Here is a 23,697-nt window from a genome sequence, read left to right as displayed (position 1 = left end):
GGATCCAATCAATGAGCAATAAAAACTTTTAAATGCATACTTCCATATTTATTAAAATGCCCCACTTAAAGTTCCCTACTAGCGTACTGCATAAAAACCAGGAAGAAATCTTTATGAAACCACTGAAAAGACTTTTTTCTCATGGGGCTGAATACAAAAAAACAAAACATGAACATTCACTTGTTTTGCTGCTGAATCTGCTTTCAAGGTAAATGCCTGAAGCTTCCAAGCTCCCTTTTCTATGAAAAGAGAGAAAAAGGTAGTTTATGGCCAACTGCAGTCATACCTTCACTTGCATAGAATTCCTGAGAAGGCTGGTTCTAAATCATGCCATAGAACTGAAGCTGAGTTTTCAATGACATATAATTGCATATAACTATGCTGGTTCTCTTGGACCAAACTGCTGCCTTCGACACAGCAGACCACAACAACCCTTATGTCTAGTGTTGACTTGCGTGCAGACAGGTACAGCCCTTAAATGGTTCCAGTCTTATTTATCAGGCAAGAGTTTCTCTGTCTATTCAGGCCAATACTCTTCAACTGCATCCTCTCTTAGCTGTGGAGTACCTCAAGGCTCTATCTTGGATCCCATTCTTTTCTTGTGATTGTTGTACTGGCCTCTCTAAACTGGCTTCCAGTCTATTCTAGGGTGCAGTTTAAATGATTTTCACTACTTGTTTTTAAAAGTCTGAATGGGGCACCACCTAACTTGTCTGAGGTCCTACATTGTTGCAGTCTAGCCAGAGCATGGAGGTCAGCAAACCAATTGCTACTGCATTTCCAGGCTGAAAACAGTTCCCCACATCTTGAATCATTTTAAATCATTGGTAAAGACCCATTTCTTCTACTGGCCTTCAGGCCTTTGTTCTGTTCGAACAAGATATCTTGGCTTTTATTGTGCAAACACAGATTATTTAACTCCTATGTTTTATATTTATGGTGACTGCTGATTTGTCTATATTTGAAATGCTTATACAGCACCTTTGGTTTGAGAGCAGTCCACATATGTCTTTTCAATTCAGACCCTTGTCTGTGAAATGTTCATTGAGTTGCAAGCTGGTCGGTTTGCGTGAAAAGACCATGAACGGCATAATTTTCACATTTTCATAATCACTGCTGAAACAATTCATTAGTGTCTCACAGAGTTGCTGGCAGGCAATCAGTCAAGCCTCATATCACACTTATTAAATCTTATTTGTGCGCACGGTCATTAGGCTTTTCACATTTGGAGCAAAATTAAAAAAGGAAACACATATGAATAAAAACCCAAAAACCTCATTTGCATGATTAGGAAAACCGTGGTGTTTGGAAACAGCCTTCAATTAAGAATGTGAGGGGATACAGTCTGGCAAAGGAATGGAGATTGGCTGCCAAAACCTGAGAAATACTAAAAGTGACTGGTGCTCTGACAGTAAGCTTTCAAGGAATGGTATGGTGCAGTCTTTGTAACTCTCTACAGTTATTAAGAAGATCTCTCATACTGTATCTCTTTGTGGTCATTTCGTGTCTATGTATGTATAGTAGCTCTCTGGTTGCTTTGCCTCGCCTTGACGTCATTTTGAGGCTTTTTAGTGGTCATTTTGTATTTCATCAGAGTTGTTTTAGTTTTGTTTATGTTTAGGAATTTTGAATTTATTGAAAATTGTGTGTGTCTGTGGTCAACTTCCTTTCCTTTGTGGTCTTTCCACAATTATATTGTTATATTGCAAGTCAGCCAGCCACCCTCCCACCTGCTACCTTGCAACACCTAGTAGGTTAAAAAAGCAGCTACAAATCATGCAATGTCTATTTCCTGCAAAGAAGAGATAACCTGTAACCTAAAATGGATGTTTTTAATCCCTTTATGTGTTCATCTGTTCGTTTGTTTAAATTGTTATCAGTTACTGACCTTTTATTCTAATTTAGAGTTATGTACTGTGCAAAGACAAATGTGAAGATTTGAAAGCAAAGCAGGTCCATTTGTGATGAGAGTTGCCCTAAATTACACTGATCAGAACATTATGACAACCTTCCTCATACTGTGTAGGTCTCCTCTGGCCCTCCAAAACAGTTGAGACTCGTCGGCGCAATCTAGTTTTTGAATGTTTCAAATGACAAAAATGAAAAGTGACCAATTATGTGCAAAAAGTAAAAGCCTCTACCCTCGTCCATTTCTCAGATTTACAAGCCGCGTTTCCATGGCAACACTGGCCCAACTGATTTCTCACCCACTGTTGATCAAACAGAGACGACTGCTCGTCCAACACCGCACCATCAGCAAAGGCTTTTCTGCTGCTCTGACTGCTTAATGATTCCTTTGTGCGGGCAACTACTGTCACTACAATCACGATGGCAGGTTGGGTACCGCTGGGGCGGTGCAGTGAGCTAGGTACACTAGGGAAAGTGCATTCTAATGTAAGAGGCCTGAATCTTATCTCTGAATTTGCTTAAAATAACTGAAAGAGCAGCAGTGTTTTTATTGTGGGTGCTGTGGCTTGTAGTACTACTGAATTGTACTGTGTTGTTCCTATTATTCTCACAACCACAGCTTGGCTACAAAATACTCCAGAGAGATCCAAGATCCTCCATTTGAGAAACCAGGTTTCGTCATGAGGAATGATTTAGCGCAGTTTTCATCCTCGTATACTCAAACTTCTGCTTGCTTCTCATACTGTATGGTAAAACATTTCTTTAGATGCATGTGAACTGCAGTTCCCCAAAGAGCAGCTCGTATCACTTAGTACAGACTGAATAAACAAAGACACTTATTAATCAGTACCAGGTAGAGCAAGCGGTGTTGTGATTCCAGATACATGGACCATATGCTTGAGTGTCTTTGAGTAAGACTACGGATGTCCCGATCGTCATAGGGAGCTCGGTACCAGAGTCGATCCAGGCATATTTTTTAAAATGATCAGATCGTTATCGGGCTTCAAAGCTAGCATTTTGTAGCACACACCAACATCTACACTAATCACGACCACTAATGCCACAAGCTGCTGGTCACACCAAGCGAAAAGTAACACTAAATCAGCCAAATCAATGAGATTCAGGCCTTCTTAAGACGGTCAGGGATTAGACTACTTGTCTAACCGATTAACCTTTCCCTCCAGTGCAATGTGAGCATTTGCTAGATCAAAGCCAACGTTGGCACCTAGTGGTGCAAACACCAGCCAACCAGATATAAATCACTCCATCTGGGCCCCAGATTTCTCATCATTTTGGTCATGATTACAAGCTGATGTTAACTTGCAAACATTATAGGCTTCCAGTTAAACTTAATCTTCACCTTTCAGCCAGTCAATCCAAAATAATCAGAGGCCATTAAGTGAATCTCATTAAAATGTAGTTATTCTTTGCTTATTCTGTGTATTCTTTGAATAGGTTCTTGAACTCAAGCACTATACAATTACTAGACCATCTCTATGAAAAGTAGTCTGTTTAGTCTTCTGTTAATCGGTTTTGTTTACAGTACCTTGTGTTTCCTGTCGTTATTGTTCACTTACCCTGTGTCCTCCAGTAAACTTTATTCCCGCCTTTTTAATTACTTGCCATAAGAAGATTCATTTACTCTTGTGTTTGGAATTTTTAATTATTTCACTACAACTTCCGTTTTTGTCAAGATGCTGAAGCAAAAGCATATTGGTGTTAGCGTCCATGGACCTTACTGTAGGTTAGCTAGTTAAGTCTCTCATGGTGTAGATTATTATTAATGCTCAAACAACGCACAATTCCGTACAGTTAGTTTTTTGTACCCCATGCATTGTCTATAATTGCTTATTCTTCGAGCACCACCAGGGGGCTAGAGGCTGTCCCAGCTGGCAATGGGCCAGAGTCAGGGTACACACTGGATAGGTCACCACTCGATCAGCCAGCAGCTAACACAGATAGACAAACAACCATTCACACTGACATACACACCTATGACCATTTTAGAGTCACCAATTAAGTTAATGAAAAAGAAAACCCACACTGGTGGTAATTAAAAACTGATCTAAATGGTTGGGTTTCACATTTCTTTGGTACTGTTATGCGTTTGTTTGGAATACTGTATGTATAGCCTGTAAAACAACAGATTGCAACTCAGCATCAGCATAGTAATATACTGTGGTATTTCTTTGTAGCTTTTTGTCGCGGTACTATGGGCTTCATCTTCAGTGAAGTATTTCCACACACTTGATGAACCGCTGCTAGGTCCTGCAATGATCCACTGGGCTCCTCATCTGTCTCCTAGGAGGCGTCCATGTCATTATTGTCACTTGATCAGTGACTAGTTGGCACGATGCTTAAAATGTCACGGCACAGCAGTCAAATCGAGCAACTGACTGGTTTGACTAGTCCGTGCAACCCCTAAAACATCCATGTTTGAATTTGCTTTGGCGGGCTTGTCCAGAATATTGTGATTCTGTGATACTATGCACTACGTTATTATGATCCTGGGTAGATGTACTTACAGAACTAGGGCTGGAGTGTCGGCGCAGTTTCGGCGACTCTTTGCCAGCAGATGAGCCTTTGGCGTTGATGCAGGCATTGTTCTCAGAGTGGACCCTCTTCACCTGGCTGGCAGGCTTCTCGAACGGGTCGAAGCCGCTCTGCGTGCGCTGAACTCTCACCTTCTTGTCCTCAGGGATGGTGTCCAGGGGCTTGATGACCGAGTCTGTTCCCTGGCAGCTGCGTGTGGACATCTTTGTGACACATATCTGTTCAAAAAGGGAGAAGAGGAAGAGAAGAAAGGAAGGCGAAGATAAAAGTGAGCATTACAGGAAGAAAAAAAAAAGGAAAATCCATCTGCGATTACCAAGTGTTCAGCCAAAAACCGTGTGCCCGTCTTCCAGATCCCGCCTGTTTTTCATCTCTCTGTCAGCCAGGGTTTCTTCCCTCCCTGTAGAGCCTCGCTGCCACCTCTCTGCTAGGATGAGAGCCTTTTTATCTCCAGCTCTCTTTTCTCTGATCAAAACAGCTCTAGTCTACGTCGGCTCTGCTACACACACACCGCCGGCTGCTGTGCTATTCCCATACTGCACATTCACACGGTTCCACCTTATCACTGACACGTATCCATACAATTGTGCAGAATTGCTACAGATCGTCTCCAACAAGCCCATCGGGCACACTGACAGACCCCCACGCTACTTCATCTAACATCGAACAAGCAACAAAGCCTCTTACCAACTGCTCCTCCACCACGGACTGTGTATATTGGACACAAAAGACTCAGGCGGCATGACATGTTTTGCCACGGCTCCCTTCAGATTAAATATTTAGGCCCGGGCTCCCCTGCAGGAAGAACTTCTAATTACTCTAATACACACGGAGGAGTCATCTTGCAGCTCGCTGCCATCCTCGTGGACCAGGTTTCACTGTATACAATGCATCATCACGTCAGTTTATTTATCTCTCACAAAAAACAAAACAAAAGCACACGCTTAGAGTACTGACAATGATTCTGAATTGTCATGCATGCAGTGTGAAGCAAGCAAGGGCTATTAACACGCAATTACGATAAACCAGCCCAACATAGTTCCATAATACAACAACATAATACAAAGTTAAAACAAAGCTGTCATCTCCAATGACAGAGAAGTTTCCGGTTCTTAACAGACACCAGTAATGGAAGTTTCTGATGGATAACACCCACACATGCTCCTCTTCAAACCTAAACTTCCGAATAGTCCTTTCGAGCTTGTATGAAATGTCTTCAAGAAAGTCTAGTTGTCTTTGTTTAGCATTAAATGTCATTTCTACCAATTTCGCCTGGTGGTTCGTTTCTCCATGAAAATGTGGATTTTGTTCCATGAATGCAACGAGGGACCACCGGACATAAATCGTAAGGTGGTTTGACTCTGGGATTCCCTTCACATATTCCTCAAAATTTAGCCAACATGGTCTGTGGTTCCTCCTGTGTTATCTTGCCACTCAGATTCAATACTCGTGGTAGTTAAGTAGAGCTTGACATAGGCAGGCTCAACCAGCATTTGGATTTCTACTTGGTTTTGCTTCACTTTAGAGGCTCTCATGGTGTTCCTTTTACATAATCTATGGTTTCAACCAGAACGGAGAAGAAGAAAAAAATGGACTACGCAAATGGATACTCCTACAGCCAATCAGATCCATTTAGTTCAAATTCAGCCTAAAGCTGCTCACATCATGTGGATGACTACATCACTGTTACTCATCTGTCAATCAATATATTAACCCATCCAAATTAGTTTTGGTTGTCTGAGCAGCAGCCCCAGCCATTGCATACTCACAAGATCGTCAATGTTGTTTACTTCTCCTGTCAGTGGTCATAATGTGAAGTCTGATCGGTGTACATTTCTTTCCTTTTTAATCAAATAATGGTAATGGTTCCAAGCAAGGCCAGTTATGCCATAAAATTATGCATAGCTCCCATTTATATTCATCTACACTGCAGCGCATTTGAAGATAGGAATGAAATGGAAGAATTCCAAGAGGAGAAACTTAAGAACATGCTCCGGTAAACGAGCGTGTAAAATGGGCCAAGTAGCGCACACAGGAGGAAGATACAGGGGAAATAAAAGGAAACAAGAGTTTGGAAGCATACATGGTGAAGAGGCAGCTTGGCTGTCATAAACAGTGCAGTCCCGTGCATATCCAGCAGCGCCAACACGACTCGCTGTCACTGAGGAGTGATCTGGAGCAGCACGTAAACAAACAAAAAACAAATACCGTCATTTAGGACCTATCACACTACAAGGCATCAATACTTGATGAGAGCGTCTGGGACGGATGTGTTCAACATGGCTTATGTTCCAAGCGCGCCATGGCAAGCGAGGAATCATGAAAACAGAATCACTAAAAAGGTCAGGGATGTTCTAGAAAACTGACAGGGTTTTACCATACTTTAAAAATTAACCAGCAATTGAGCCTTTGTTTATTTAGTTACCAGCAAACTCTCAGTCATCAGGCATAACATTACGACGACGACATTACGCCTTCCCAATACAGTGTCTCTGTTGTGCCTCCCAAAGAATCGTTACTTGACATGGACCTTCTAAGAGTGTCCTGGGGTGGGCCTTTGGATCTTATGTGTGGATCATCCCACAGACACTTGTTCAGTTTGGAACCTAGTGAATTTGGAGGCCAGGTCGACACCTTGTGCTGTTCTTCATGTTTTTTTGAGTTGTTTGTGTGTGTGTGTGTGTGTGTGTGTGTGTGTGTGTGTGTGTGTGTGTGTGTGTCAGGCTGAATCCCCGCTGGATGGCTGGTGACATCAAGGAGTGTCATTGACTGATCTGGTCTACATGGGTGCTACATGTCTAAGTAACATCCACACAAATATCAGGACCAAAAGTTTCCCAGCAGAACACTGAATTGTCACAAGTTAGTTGGTGAATGTTACTTATTTCTCCCGTCAGTGGTCATAATGTTATGCTTGATCAGTGTATGTAACCAGCAGCAAGGTTGGAAAGTAATTTCCGGTCTTTTTTTCTTTTCTTTTTTTCTTTTTTAATGTTATTCTACTTTATTTTCCACTTCACTGCATTTGGTTGTGGCTGTTCATTCCACTATAATAGAGGTTAACAGCTACTAGTCAAATATAACTCATTTATAACTCATAAATATTCTCATTTCTGCTTTATTCATGGTGACAATTAATTTGATTGTCAAATGAATTCCTTTTCTAAATTCATTCATTTTGTCTATAAAGGGTCAGAGAACAGGGGAAATGCTGAACAAATGACTAAAACTATTATTCGATGATGGCTTAATAAGTTTCTTCATTGCTACTGAACTAAGAGATCAATGCACTGAACATAGGTACTGCAACAGTAATAATATTTATTGCTTAAGTACTTTTATTATTACTAATATTGTAAAAATACTTTTTTTAAATGCTCTAACTTCGTATTCCACATTTGGACATATATCTCATGTGTGTGAGCTGTAAATGATTAAAGATAATGGTTGTGCATGGACACCCGGCTCCTTGTGTGTGTTGGGTTTCCTAGAAAGTGCAAAACGATCCTTTATAGATGCGTTAGACTACACCTCTACGTCAACCAATCAGATCACGTTGTCCCGCTGCTTCTTCTGGGGAATGAGAACTTTCCACAGTGCAATACAAGTTTAATTATATTACTTTGTTTTTGGTCTGTGTGCTGCTTCTTCATTAACTGCCATAGTCATGAGCATTGTGTTTGGAACAGGACACCTCCCGTTTACTCGTGCCTCTCATTAGTGTTGGTTACAATTACTTCTCTTTGCAGACCTATCTCAGCAACGTAGTCACTGACATCAATCAGTCATTTTATGTGCACGAATTAGGACAGAGCCTTTTACTGGAATAATAATTATAATAACAGCACTGGCTGCTCTTTTGCTTTAGTGGCGTCATGGTTTGAAGAGTCCTCTTGGAACTGAGGGACAGATGAATGAACAGATGGATGTTGTATACCAACTCCAGTGTGAATTAAATTGGTAGCGTAAAAACTTTTTGAGCTGTCAGCAAGTTGCATTAGAGCAAAAGAAACCGGATGGGAACATGTCACTTCCAAAACTACTGAGGTGAAAATAAGCAGCATGGATCCAAAACTCGCTGAGACGGTTGCGCACGGCTGCACTCTGCAGACATGAGGCTTCACTGAGAACACCCTACTGCTGATATCAGCCAACAGTGACGCCAGCATTTAACAAATCAAAACGCATTTTATGCCCCCGGGGTCATCTGCTGTGAGGCTTTTATCTGAAATATGGACAAAACGATGTGGACATGTGATGCTGGGTGAGAAAAAGTCCCATCTCTCCCATCACCACAGCCTTTGGAAATAACAATAGGGCTCATAGTGAGCTGCATAATTTTCCCACTATGCATTCATTTTTGTAAAGCTGCCACTGCCTGCAATTACTCTATTACATATGTAGTCAGAGAGCCAATTATCTATGGATGGTTCTTAGCGGAGTTCTTGAGTACTCCAAATGAGCCAGTCAGTCTATAGACGCACAGACAGAACCTTTAATTTCTGCAGTAGTGATACTCAGGAAGGTCCTCTTGGCTTCACAAGCTCATCACTAAAGAGTGTCACTCCACATAAACTTACACAACTATAGAGGGTGCACTCGGGATGGATGTACAACAAAAAGGAACTGTGTGGTGAATTTAAGCAAAAAGCATCTGTAATTGTAGAAAGAGGCAGATGAGCTGTTCTTGTCCGTGAAGAACCATGTTCATGTCCATGTTCTACAGTATACTGCACACTGTATATTACACAGCCACAACATTAACATTAACATAACATTGACCATCTTGTGACAAGTTCTTCTGGAACACTGGAAGAACACTGAACTGGAACTTTTGGACCTGGCATTCAAGTGGACGTCACTTAGACATGTAGCAACCACTTAGACCAGACCATGCACCCCCACCCCATAGCAATGACACTCCTTGATGGCAGCAGGTGGATGCAATCTGACATAGACACACACACAAAAACGCTTTAGGAACAATTAAAATACACAAAGAACAGCACAAGGTGTTGACCTGGTCTGCAAATTCAGTATATCCTGAGCCGATGAAGTATCAGACACCCCTCCCCTCAACCCATAGGACCCAATCACAATATCTGGCACTTTGACTATTTCTCCAGACATCCAACAGTGTGATTTAATTCAAATCACTGTTGAAATCAGAGGCACGAAAACTAAATTCAAACTACAAAACAAATTTGGGGGAAATCTCAGATTCATTTTTGCAACAAGAAACAATGGTGGGAATTTTTATTTAGGCTTGGCCAAGCAAAGCAGACAAATGTCCCAGGGGCCTCAGCCTCACTCTGTAACAAGGCTACAAGATGGAGGACCCTTCAGAGTTGCAAAAGTTCCAACTTTACAATTACACAAATTATGTAGATCCAAATTATACTGAACAATCCTAGGGCTTTTGAGGCCCCTGGGGGAATTCAGTTTTGGGATGAGTGTCATCATTTCATAAATCTCATTTCCACATTCAGCAGGCAGCAGTTTTCAGCAAAAACCCATTGTACACTATGTGCTCAGCACAAAACTGCAGACAGACACAGAAACAGCATAGTGAAGAATTACAATCTAAAATTACCAGCTAAAGAGACTTACTGTGTTTCTCTGGTGAATGTAGAACTGAGGGAACTGAACTGAACGACTGTATGATATGTAGAACTATAAGGTGGTCAGTAACGTGGCTCAATATGAAAGCCATCTTGACGCTGATGCTTTAAGTGTACACAGCTCTTAACTCCAGAAATGTTGTGGTCATCCAACACATCCAACTCTTTACAGAGTCCTGTCTGACTCATTTAATTTTCCAGAATAAAGTTCTTCCACGCAACACATGTTTAGTCATGTGATTTTGGTTGTTCTTCGTTTTTTTGGCAAATCTGATGCCAGCCCACCACTACTGAATAAAAAGAACAAATTGTCCTTTTCAGGATTTCTTTGGAAACTTTGAAACTGACCAACGAAGAGGAATAAGACATTTTAAGCCTGATACCGATCCAGATCCAATCATTTTAAAAATGCCACGATTGGCCGCAACACCAGTCGAGACATACCCAACACAAACATCAAAAAAGTAAGCACAAAACAAAGAGCAACCTAGACTTTTCTCCCTGGTTGAGGGCAAGACAGGAACACCCCACGAAGACAGGGACACCCCCTAACCCTAAGACAGGAAAACCCCACCACGGATGCAATTACACCTCATTGATTCTGACTGGAGTGCAGCCCTTTAATCACTACTCTCCCCTACACCGCCACACTGATATAGCGGCACACACATGCACACACATACACAAACTGTGATAAACTGCTTTGTTTTCCTATCTGTAATTTATTCCCTACTGCTGCAGTGACCCCCATTGCCCCAAAGGGATCATTTAAGATTCATCTTATCTTAGAGTTGTCGTACAGTAATGGAAAAGGTAGGCGGTACTCACGGATGACAGGCCCAGACTAATGCAACTATCTCCAGAGGAGTAGTTACTGATGACATTAACTTGAACAATGACAAGGACCACAGAGGCCATAAAAGGCAAATCAGCCATAAAGCCTACTTTGTGTGCTCTGCTAACTCAGTGCTATCAGCCATGTTAAGTCGGCCACCTTCAGGGCTCACTCACAGCGTGAATGCATTTCCATTTCACCGAGACAAAACAGAGCTATCAGCTTGCCTGGGCCCATCATTGCGGACTCTAGACGATAACAAGACGATACACCAGAGGAGAGACTGGAAAAAACACCTCATCCTCCTCCCATCCACACTGCCTGTCTGCAGAGCACAAGCCTTTGTTTCACGGTTATTGAATGGCTGACGGAGCAGCGTGCCTGTAAATGCACTCACGGCCTCCTCAAACACAACAGCTTTACGTATAATGATTCAGTCAGGGCTTTCTGAATGAGGTTTGAACAGATGGTTAAACAGACAGGAACAATGTGCAGAAGTGATACAATAATGACTCAGTTTAACAGAGGAGAATTTGATGGCCGATTAAGTTGACATGTCAGCATCGAGACATTTAAGTCGGAGTCATGTTTCGCCCATCTCTGATAATATGTGCAAGGCAAGGGGAGAGGAGGAGGATAGACACAGCCTTTCAGTGTGTTTCAAGTTCAAATCAAGGGTAAAGTTTGTTAACTGAATATGATAGCTTTGGTCAGGACTGAACATACCTGGCTGCTTATCGGCTGCATATTCGTCAGGTTGTCTCCAAACGGTGGCTTTTTGCTGAAAATATCTGCCTGCAGCATGTGGAAATGAGCATGACAGCAATGAGACTCATCCCAAGACTTGATTGCTGGCTGTTCAGGAGCCTCAAAAGAACAAAGTTTGGTTCTATATAATTAGATTAGTTAGAAAATTAATACTCTCACTGACCGCACCAATGCATGATGTGTCGTAGAGCAGGTAAACAATGGCTAATGGGCAAATGGGCAAGAATGTTGACTTGAGAGTTGCATGAGCTTATTGAGCCAGGAGTTCCATCATAAAACAAAAACGTCCAACATTGAAGGAAAAGGGCGTGGGGAAGGGCCTTGCTTTGTGGAAACATTATAACCATGACTTTAAGAGCACAACATTCAGCCTTGGATTGAAGTTACAAAACTAAAATAAGAAATTAAGGCTCAATGCTGGTTTGGAAATCTACATCAATCACCCACAGCATTAAAACCACTGAAAGGAGAATTACATAACATTGTGACAACATTCTACTGAGAAACTTTCAAATCTGGTATTTGTGTGGATGTCACGTAGACATGTACCACCCACCTAGACCAGACCAGGCACCCCCCACTCCTTGATGGCAGTAGCCATTGCCATCAGGATGCAGCCTGATACACAACAGACACACACACACAAATGGTTTAGGAACAATTCAAAAAACAAAAAAAAACAGCACAAGGTGTTGACTTGGCCTCCAAATTCACTACATCCCACATTGATTAAGTATCTGTTGGATGCACTGATTAAGCTTGATCCCTGCAGGACACCCTTGACAGCACCACTCAGGTTCAGTTGTGTCAGGCTGGGGGGTATTAGCTCTGTTCTGGTCAAAGTTTGCAGCCCATACAGAACCCTAGGTGAGTTTGTCTTATCAGAACACAATTCTCCCCCTCGCAGGAAAGTGGTGGGAAACTTTCCATCCTAGATTCATGCATGTTCATGAGGACGACCTATGAAGACTCAGGACACACTCCAAACACTACATACTAATCATCTACCTTGGTCATTGAGGTTGACCTTGGCTGATGGGCCAGTTGTCTCAGTCAGGCATTAAAACACTTAAGTTTTAATATATTTTGGAAGCTACCTATCTATGAAGTACTGTAATTTACTTTTTGGCACACACACACCCAGATCCTTGTATCCTTGAGTCGTTTTATTTTTTGGCCTACAGTCAAAACCAACGCCACTTCTTGTCTGCAAGTCACTCTCATTAAGTGCACCAGCAAAATGAAATATGCAAATGCTTTTTTGTTATTTTGCTGCTGTGGCTCTTTATCATTTTGAACACCAGCCTTAAGATACTCAGGATTAAAGTCTTAATTATCATATGTGGTGGAATAAAAGATCCCAACAGCCAACTGATGCCCCAGTTAGAGGCTCTTCATTACAGCGGCGTGCACCCACATCACCAGAGCACAAAGCAATTACAGGTCTGATCTTTAAACAGTCCTACACACTGACCACCTTCAAAAGGTTTCAAACTTCAGTGGCAAGACAGCCACTCTGCATTTTGACAGGGAAAGTGCTTCCGAGTCCTTGAAATGGAGACGACACATAATAAATCACCAAAGCATGTTGCATCATTAAGAAACTGTTGAGCATGCTGTCCTCAACAGGGCAGACAGCTGGAAAACATACTGAGACGAGGTAGGCTGAGCAAAGAGGAATGTCCATTGTGTGGATACAATGGGCTGCAAATAACAAATGGAATACAAGTAATTTCAGAACCAGGGCCACATCATAGGAGGTGGAATTTGTGATTGAGATGTTGATTTCAGATGGGAAAAGCAAATAGAAATATGTAGTGAGTCAACATTCTGTGTTTTCTTGGAAATGCTATTCGGTGGCCATTACAGTAGATGCAGTTGAAGGAACATTTATCATTAGCCTCGAGGCTTTGGGCAACAAAACAAAAATGCATGTTTTTTCCTGAAATAACCCTGCTGGTAGCACATCTGCACAAGTGCACTTTGGATTACTGCAATTACGTCACGGTTTAGATGAGACGTTACGCTTTACAGCCAATAAGGTGCCATTATGGGAATTTCATCTGCACCTCTCCCGGAAGGTTTTTACATAACTGTAAAAGGTTTTTATAAGTGCCAGATATTGAAAGTTCCAGGTATAATGGAAAAAAATTAGGAAAAGAACTTAGTCACAGGACACTTTCTGATCCTATTTATAGTCAAAATAAGCACACACCCATGAGGATATTGTGAGGCTTAAAGGGTAATTAAGATTTTGTATTGTAGAAAAAACAACACTGTTTGGCTGCAGAGTGTACATAAGAGGAGTTGTGGATCTTGAACTGAGATATTATCCTGTTTTGTGCCAAGAAAACCAAGGATGAGGAAGTACAGAGACTTCTCTGCCACAACTGTGAGAGTGGGCATGGCCTCATTCTTTGAAGAGTCATAAATGTCTCCGTGGGCCACTTGAGACGGAAATTGTTCACAGAGTCAGACCGGCAACGAGTTCAGGAGCAAGACCTGTGATCATAAGACTGGACAAGAAAGGAAAGGAAGGGAAGGGGAAATAAAATTCAATAAATTCTCTGACATAACAACTGAATCAGAGAAAAGAAAAGCTTTGGGTAATTCACTGAGAGAATAGAGGTGGATTGAAGTGTCGAGACACTTGTTAACAAATCTAACATGGTGAAGTACCAGGGGTCTTGATTTAGATTTGCTATGTTCTGCAAACTCACAAGGAAAGACTTTGGATTGAAAAAGGTTAAGTCTTGGTTTGAATGATAAATGCAGCACAATAGCAGAATCCACTCTGAAAGACTGCAGTGACATTGAAAATCCTGGAGTCCAAATTGGTACTCATCTGCTACTGCACTGACAAAGGAGTCCAATTGGCTTAATCAAGAACAAATACCCCAGTTGAGCTAGTTGTTATTCTGTAATGATGCTTCTTCTACCTGCATGTAGATGTGATCTAGGTGCTCACGGATCTCAGCGGTGAGTTTAAATCGAACACAATAATTTCTGTTAACTGTCATTTGGAATTACAGGTTTCACTTCTTCTAATGCCTCATAAATTACAACCGTGCACGTCAGACACTCTAAAACTCTCAACCTGAGTGGCCAGTGCTAACCAGCCTCTTGAGTGAGAGTGAAGGAGCTTTCTGTGGTCCAGCAAACACTCCCAGAGGAGGAAGTGTTCTGGCCACTTAGTGACTCAGCCAGGGCTCCTGATTAGTGTAGTCGGTCATTGCCTCTGATTGGGATGCTGGAGAATAGAGGGCGCAGACAGCAAAAGCAAAATTGGCCGTCTTCCCAGCTGTTCCAGGCTCCAGGAGAGCACAGAGTCACTCGGGAGAATGGCTGTGACGCAGGCCACCTCCCAACCCCAGCCTCCACCCAACGCACCCCTTCTCGACTTCTCTCCTCACCGGCCCTGGCAGCCCTCTACCCTCGCTCATCTTCAATCATGGTCGTGTAAGGCAGCAAAACCCGAGCCAGGAGTGCGGCATCAGAGTGGAAACACTTCAATAAGCAGGAAAAAACTTTTCTCTTTGGTATAACGCAGGTAAGTGCTGGTGGCAATTTTCTCGTTCTGTCTCCCTCAAGACAAGCGCTGCTCTGAGGATTCATTACAGCTCCAGGAAACACCATTAAACTGAAGAGGGATCACATTGAATCTCCATCACTTAAGTTTGATGTGATGCTGATGTTTCTTTGTAAGTTGGAATATAAAACTTTTTTACAGTATAGGACGCGACTAAATCAATGGAAATTTGTGAGGTAACTAACTGACTGATTCTTATATGCATGCTCATATATATAAATATACACAACGATCAGGCATAACATTATGACCACCTTCCTAATATTGTTTTTGTTTCTCTTGTAGGCTCCAAAAACACTTGTGACTCATCAGAGAATGGACATGGGACCTTCAGAGGGTCCTGTGGTGTTCCTGTGTAGTGTTTTTGTTGTCTTTGTCCTATTTAATGTCTTTTTGCCGCCTGCTCTCTGTGTCCTATTTAATTTCTTTTCAAGTCACTCGTCTTCTTGACTTGTGCTACTGTAGCATTTGAATTTCCCCAATGTGGATCATTAAAGTTTTATCTTATCTTATCTTATCTTATCTTATCTTATCTTATCTTATCTTATATCAAAGTGGTTCATCGTGCTATTGGGGCTCGTTCATGCCCTCGATCTTTTCGACTTTTCTGTGTTTTGGATGCCGCTCAGGCCTCTATTGCTGACTATGCAGAGAGACATCACAGTGACAGTCATGAATATTTACAAAATATGAAGAGATGGGGATGAGGACTAGAGAACTGAACTGATCAGGGTTCATCATGCTGTTCGGTCTCATTCATGCCCTCGATCTTTTCGACTTTTCCAGGCAACCTCCAGCACACCATAGAGATTTTATCCAAATTCAAGCACTGTTTTCAATCCAAAACACCTCGACCAGGTTTGTTTCATGTGTCTTAATGGAGCAGCAAATGAGAAATGATTTGACTGCATTCAGTTATTTCTAATTAATTATATTAATTTGACATTTATTTGTAATAACCACTTGGTTAACGTGATTATTGCATTTCAGATGTATATAATGAAAACAGTTTAGACTAAAGCAATTTAATTATATTTCACTGTTTTTTTTTGGTTTGATTTGGGGCAACATACATTAATTGGGTGGAAATCCTTCCAACAATTTGAGTTAACCCACTGATGTTGTTTTTTTTTTTTAATGGATCATCAGACACGTATAATACATTAAACACTTAACTGTTTCCACCAGCTGAATAGCACTTCCCATTACTACACTGCTCTTTGTGTGTTCAAGTTAATGTGAGTTCATCTTAAAAACATATGACTGAATTTATTTAAGGTATTGTGATGCTAAAAAAATGTATTATACAAAACCAAACTTAGTCTGCCAGTCATTAAAGTTATTAATTTGTTGAATTGGGACAATGCACATTAATCAACATTGATGCATTTGATATCAGCGTAAATGCACTGGACTTAGCATAAATGCCAGAAACGAGGTTAGGGCTAGATTTGGAATTTTGTTCCAGTCCATTCAAAGGTGAGGTTTCTAACACTCACTCACCTTTTCACACACACACTGCTGACAACTAAACAGATCATTAGTCCTCTGCAGGAAGACAATCATACACTCACAACATTTCATGGTACTTGCACTGAGCTGCACTTTAAGTGGGGAATCTGTGCAAAATGTTGTTCTCAGTCCACCTTCCTTACACAAACTTATATGGGATCCTTATATGTGTTTTAACTGTGACCCGGTGCAATTATAACTTAAAGTATTTAATTATTGCATTGTTATTCTATTCGTATAGAAGATTCTGACAGAAGAAATGTCAGGTCTTCCACCAAGTCACTGAGATACACCTTCTGAGGATCTAGCCTGACTGAATTCTTCACGTTTTGATAGAAAGTAAGAAATCCCACCCAAATAATTTGATTTCTCAGATCTTTGCCAGAGCATAATCAGTTCCTAACAAAGCAGTTCCAAACCAAGTTTCCCACAATAATAATAATAATAAATAGTGGATGAGAAGGTCAGTCTGGCTTCCAAGTTACTTGAGGCAACCTAAATATTTCAGGTACAATCACTGACAGTGTGACACGCAGAACCGCTCTGTTATATCTGTTTTATGACCAAAACAGACACTTAAATGCCGGTTTCATGCCTACAAAACAGTGCACATGAAATCAGCATAACAAAATGCCATTAACTGGATGCAGATTTCAGGTCTAATTGGGCATTCACTGCTGACTCATTACCCATCAAGTGCCACTTAAGCACGCACCTTCATTTTGTACCCACTTGATATGAATCACGCTGATTCCATCTCTGAGGATTTGAATTTGAATGAAAGCTCTGTGTCTGCTGGCAGATGCCTTTACGCAGGTCTTGCACTGGTGTGATGCTTTCCGTCCTGACCTCTCTCTAGGAATCAGCGCTCTGAAGCTCTGGATTTATTTGATGCAGAGATAATGTAGTAACCTTTGACATAAGACAAACGAAATATGTCTTAAGCTTGGTATACTCCTGCATGTAACCGGTCTACGTAGGGTGTTACACTATCATTTATACCCGTCAACTGCTGTGTCTGTTATGTAATTACACCACTGAAATGCTTGGCGGCGGCTTGTTGGCTGTGTTGAGTTTGCACTTCACACGATGGTGAGTGTGGACTTGAAGTCAATGAATGTGGGTCAAGAGTTGCTTTCACTGAAATCATTGAAGGGAAAGGATGTCCCAAAAAGTATAAGGGCAGATCCATGCATTTCTTAAATGATCAGGGCTCGAGCCTAGCCCTATCTTTGCAAACCAAAGCCACATCCCTGTAGCATCAAAACATCTTCTTCTTTCGTTGCAGTGGCAGCGTCACAGCAGCGTCCCGAGTTGATGGTGTGTACGAACCTGGTCGAAGGATAACTGTGTTGGTCTGAGCACTAAATCACGTGAACAAGGAGATGCATTTCAGATCAATAATAGCTGTTAACGTCCTGGTGGACCCGGGGAGGTGTACGGCAGGTTATGGCGTAAGGTCTGGAGCTACGCCGCCAAAGTGAGTACTATAAATGACACTTTAGAGGATACACTGCACAGAGGACAAGGTTAAAACAATGTGGTGGATACATAAAATACATAAAAAGATAACATTTGCCTTTCAACTATTTCCTGCTTGTTTACGGCCTCTAAAAGCCTGTCTTCCTGCCGGAGCTCAGTTTTCACAATGTGATTAGAGTCTGGAAAATATCCACAACAGACTGAGCGTGGCGGCTTGAAAGCTGACCAATTACTCAGTTATGGGTAGCGTCACATCAGTGGCTCCCAACCCCTTTGTTTAAACTCAGTGTGGCTCTTGCATCTAACCAGAGATAGTGGATCGTAAGTGCACCAGGGAGCCTGTGCAACCAAAAAGCCACAACTCCAGTACGTAACTTTGGTTTTAACATTAATAAACAGTACAAGAAACGTCCGTACATTGTCCAAATATTATTACTAGTGGCATACAGTAAGGCTTACTCTAGGAATTAAACTGTACACAAGATGTCAAACAAGGTTTGTGTTTGACCAATGAACAATGTTCAGCTCCGATAATTTGTCCAAATTGTTGCCACTAAAAGTACTATCCAGGAACTAGAGGTGAAACTAAACCTATCTGACTTCCACAAGTTTTTCCAAACATATAATGGAACATGTTCCACACATGGAACTTGACTGTATTGTACTATTTAGTTTTAACAGGAGGCGGATCTAGCATCTTGAGCGCCGCAGCTTCTCCACAAAACAAGATTAATCAAAGAAGACTTTGTGCCACAGATGACCAAAAATGGTAGAACTAAAGAAACTCAAGTTAGCAAGTGAGTGCAGAACATTTCAGGCCGGGTGGAAAAATTTAATATTTGTGTCTGTTTGATATTAAATGAAACTGTTGCTGTGATGAAAGAGTATAATATACAACGACACTATGAAACCAAACATCAAACCTACACTGACGCAGAATGAAACCAGAAAGTGAAGCTAATGGCAGCTAATCTGAAGCTTTACAACAGTGGAAAATGCCACAATAGCCAAACAGCTTTGAATTGTTTTGGGGGAAGTTGACGAAAACTTCCTTTGCATTACAGAAAAACCGATTGAGAATGACCAAGAACTGCCTCTGTGAGCTTCACATCTCAACCACTAAACTTCCTCCTGCCCTGCCAACCACACTTCAATCCAAAGAGCAGCATTGCGCTTTGTATATTTTTCCAAGTTTGGACGTCCTCGATTTATGATGATAAATATGACAAACAACTGAGTTCTTGGAGAGACATCAGTGAACCAGTCAGGAGGAGTAACTGGTGGCAGGCATTTCAGTCCATTCTCTTGTGTTTGGAAAAGATATAAACACAACAGCTAGAAGTTGACACTCTGTACAACGTAGTTCATTTCAGGCATACTGTGACATAACTACTGTAAAGCCTACTTGGAATCACATCGACCCTGCAGAGATGTTTACTAAGCCTTGGCCCTGGTCACAGTCCTTGAACTGAGAAGTTAAAAGGCTACAGATATGCATGTAGAGCAAAGGAAAGTCTAAACAACGGGGGAAGATAACTCTGCTTGCACTTATTTCTTGCATTTAAGGAGACGTGCTTTGGATTTGTGGAAAAATGGCCTTCTCCATTAAGACACTGCTCTAGTTCTGGCTCTGCATCCTGACAACACTTATCCCGTCAAACACACGACACCCCGGTCCTCCTGCTGCTGCTCCACTCTTGTTTCAACCCTCCTTCCTTACTCCCACTCTGTCTTTTTTCCTAACAGCTTGGCGTGCTGTCTTCACAAGGAGCTGCATATGGCCCTGTAGAAACCCTCGCTACGCATCCACAAGACGCCGCCACAGATGGCAAATCGCCTGTCCCTCTTCCTCATTCTTCCCCTCCGTGCCCACATTCCATCCCTTCGGGGGCTGTGGAGGAAGGGGAGAAGTGTTGCGAAATTTGCCCCAAAAAGTGGGATGACATATTGAGCATGGAGTGAGCAGGAAAACGCTGCAGCGGAGCATCCCGTCCATTAAAACCAGTGCACATCAGCACCCATTTCACCACCACAACGGAAATGCAACCTATTAGCACAGAGGGGATGCTGATGGTGGCGGTGAAGGGTGGTGGTGGTGGTGGCGGTGGGGGGGCTGGCTGACAGTGCTGACGTTATTTCAAGCAGAAGGCAAACGCTGAGACTTTGCTACAAAAACTGCAAACACACACGCACACACACAAAAAAAATGCACGGATATACAGTCTCACTACTTCCTTTTCTATCCCCAGACTCTCTCGTCACATCCTCCCCACTGAGACCCATTAATACTCAGGGGGACCATCCACTTTAAAGCTGTCATGCTAGCATGAGAACCCCCCCCAACACACACACACACACACACACACACACACACACACAAATAATACATAGACATACACACAGCATGCAAACAGACAACTTCCACTCATATCTGCCACGGAAATGCACACATGGTCACATGCCTGCACATCTGCACATCGTCTCGTACAGCACAGCGTGTGTGATTTGTCTGGGGAATACTATTCACGCTCATCGGCACACACACATGCTAACAGGAGGGATGTATCCAAAGCAGGGAAGGGATGGGGAGGGGGAGGGTCGGGGAAGAGGGGGGGGGGGATGACAAGAGGATGCAGCACAAAAACAAGCCGGTCTTCCTCTTACCTTCCAGGAGGAAACAGCTCACCTGGATGCCTCTGAAGAGCAGACAGGACGCATTCAGGCCAACCTCTCTCCCTGCAAACCAGCTCAAAACATCTCCCTCCCTCCCTCTCTCTCTCTCTATCTCTCTCTCTCTCTCTCTCTCCTTTCCCTCTCTTCCGCTCCCTTTGCAAGCTGGAAATGATGAGATTGTACTATGAGCAGAGGAGGGGTGGGAGGAGTGAAATTCGAGTCAGTGGAGGGTATTGGAAGGCTGCGTTGTTTCTGGCTGATCGCCCTGAGCGGCCGGGAGCTCGTGGCTCATAGGGGACGGCGGTGATGGTGGTAGTGGGGAAGACAAGAATCGGTGTGATGCAGCAGATGGGAAAGGGGTAAAAAAAAAAAGCCCGTCTATGAGGGCATCCTGAAACCCTAGAGGACCCCTGCTCGGCTGTGAGATGGTACAGCCCAGAGGAGTTTTAAGGAAGCAAGCGGTGTCTAGAGCAGCAGCAGCAGCAGCTAGTGGCTCAGGCAGCCACAACATGAATCTGGGATGAGCTAAGCCATGAAAGCGGGGGGGTCCAACTCATTCATTACTGCTGCAAGTTGTTGGCATTATAGGACATGGGTGGCATACGAAGACAGTCAAATATTCCCATCTTAATTAATCAAGAACCTCACTCTGAAATAATGCTACAGTTACTAACTGTAAAAGAGCGATTTTATTTCTCCAAAGTATGGCAGGAAAGAGCAATAAGAGTGGTACATAAGTATTAAGTATTGAGTAGGCCACATCTGTCCAAAGATGAATGAAAGGTCCGACAGCCCAATATAATCAAAATAATACAGCACAAATAACACAGAGTCATCTGAGTCATATGTTTTTCTTTTGCTCTCGCCTACACAATTATTGGTCCAGTGATTTCAATATAATATCCACCATAATGGGAACTGACAAAGAACATATGACAGAATTTAATGCCATTTTTTGGAACTCCTCTTCCAATTCAGTTCAACGAGAAGTCATTAATTTCACCTCTTTAATAGCCAAACGCCGCCTCCTCCTCCTCCAGCCAGTCATTAAAGATCAAGACAACGTTCTCAGGTGAACGCTGAGCAAAACTGCTTTATTAGGTATCCCAAAGGAGTGGCTTATGTTGTCTAACGTGTATGTTGACAAGTATACAGTGTTAAAATGTAATGGCAAAGAACCATATATGTATTGGTAACTTCACTGATCTTGATTTTCTATATGAAAATGGAACATTTTTGAAAAAAGTCAAGTAAAAAGTCTTCTTATGTCCTATAAAAACACTCTAGACTTGACAGTATGAATTTCCAAGTATTTTAATAAGTGCCCTATCAAAGCTTAATTTTGGAAGTTGGTGCTACCAGTCAGTAGTGTCCAAGGTCCTCAACCCCATGACAAGGCGTCAGGGGATGTGCTACGAGTAACTGAGACTTAAAGAACCTGTTCAGACTTTGCATCAAGATTCTTCCTGGGCAATCTGATCGCAAGTAAACTCAGATGTAACTCCAACCCTGGAAGCTTCCATACGCACTGTAATCTCAGCTAATGAAGGTAAATGAAGACATCAGCAAATGAGGAAAGATGTAATCATCCTATTGTCCTCCGGGTCAAATTTGGCCCGCCTCGGATGCTTCCATATCACATAATTTGATTTAAATGCTGTCTACTGCCCATGGATTCTGAAAAGAATTGTCTAATATATTGTAATTAGCTCCGCTAGAAATGTCTAATACAGAACTAGGTGAGACATTTTATCTTACGCTTTGTAAATATTCAAAAAGACCTCATCAGTTTTGACCCTGGAGGACAAAGATGCATGGTTGACAGGAAGACAACACCACTAATTCATCAGCATGTTCGCATCAGTAATTAATCACACGCTGAAACATTATTTAATGACCGAATCACACTCACGCACTCGTATTAAATACTTTTGTTAAAATATTTAAATGAATTAAGCTTTAGTGAAAAGTACTGGAAAAATTAGCCATAATCAGCCACTACACAAAATCAGCCATAGTGGTGTACGCAGTATGTGCTGTACTTGGAGATTTGGATACTGGATGTCAACGTGATATCGACACTATATTGAAATTTGATCGCAGTGCAATGCATTACTGCCGTCAGGGCATGGTGGCAGCAGAGTGGGATTCGCTGACTAAAGCGCTTCCTAAAGCAACAACAAAAAAAAGGCTAAGTAAGTCTTATTCTGCAGAAGTTAAACATCCATTGCGTCATCATGTCCAAGCCTTTTTTCCGCAACTTAATGCATTAACAAATTAGGTATGACCGCCGTACTAATATTGTGTAGGTGCCTCCAAAATGGTTGTGACTCATCAGAGAATGGACATGGGCCTTCTGAGGGTGTCCTGTGGTGCCTGGCAACACACTGTTGTTATTAGGGGGCCTTTGGGTCCTATGGGTTGAGGGGAGAGTCCCACAGAAACTTGATCAGTTTGGGATCTGGTGAATTTGAAGGCCAGCTACACCCCTTGTGCTGTTAAGGTTAGGGGTTAAGTGTGTTTTTTTGCGTAAACTGTTGCCATCAATGAGTGTCATTGCTATGGGATGGGGGGTGCCTGGTCTGGTCTAGGTGGGTGCTACATGTCTAAGTAACATCCACACGAATGAATCCCAGGTGCAAAAGTTTCCCAGCAGAACAACCATTGTCAATGGATGCTCAATGGTTTTCACTCACTGTCAGTGGTCATAATGTTGTGGCTGATCAGTGTATGTGTAGTGGCACTGGGAGGGGCCC

General features: G+C 42.2%; 1 protein-coding gene across 3 annotated transcripts in view; it reads right to left on the bottom strand.

The window, feature by feature from the left end:
- The window catches only part of cdk14 (cyclin-dependent kinase 14), a 197,257-nt gene that overhangs the window by 128,393 nt on the left and 45,167 nt on the right, over nt 1–23,697 (bottom strand). Inside the window, exons 1-2 of one of the 3 annotated variants that reach the window (XM_047598415.1) lie at nt 20,955–21,281; nt 4,434–4,679 (exon numbers count right to left, since the gene is read on the bottom strand). In XM_047598415.1, the coding sequence (XP_047454371.1) occupies nt 4,434–4,664 (231 nt within the window). In that variant the 5' untranslated portion in view covers nt 4,665–4,679; nt 20,955–21,281. Of the gene's footprint in view, nt 1–4,433; nt 4,680–20,932; nt 21,282–23,697 lie in introns of those variants that run through there. The other 2 variants (XM_047598413.1, XM_047598412.1) reach the window with 2 other exon arrangements.

This window comes from Mugil cephalus, chromosome 11, assembly GCF_022458985.1.
Source record: "Mugil cephalus isolate CIBA_MC_2020 chromosome 11, CIBA_Mcephalus_1.1, whole genome shotgun sequence".
Taxonomy (NCBI): Eukaryota; Metazoa; Chordata; class Actinopteri; order Mugiliformes; family Mugilidae; genus Mugil; species Mugil cephalus.
The sequence above is the reverse complement of the archived record's forward strand: the minus strand, read 5'-3'. Positions and strand labels throughout refer to the sequence as shown.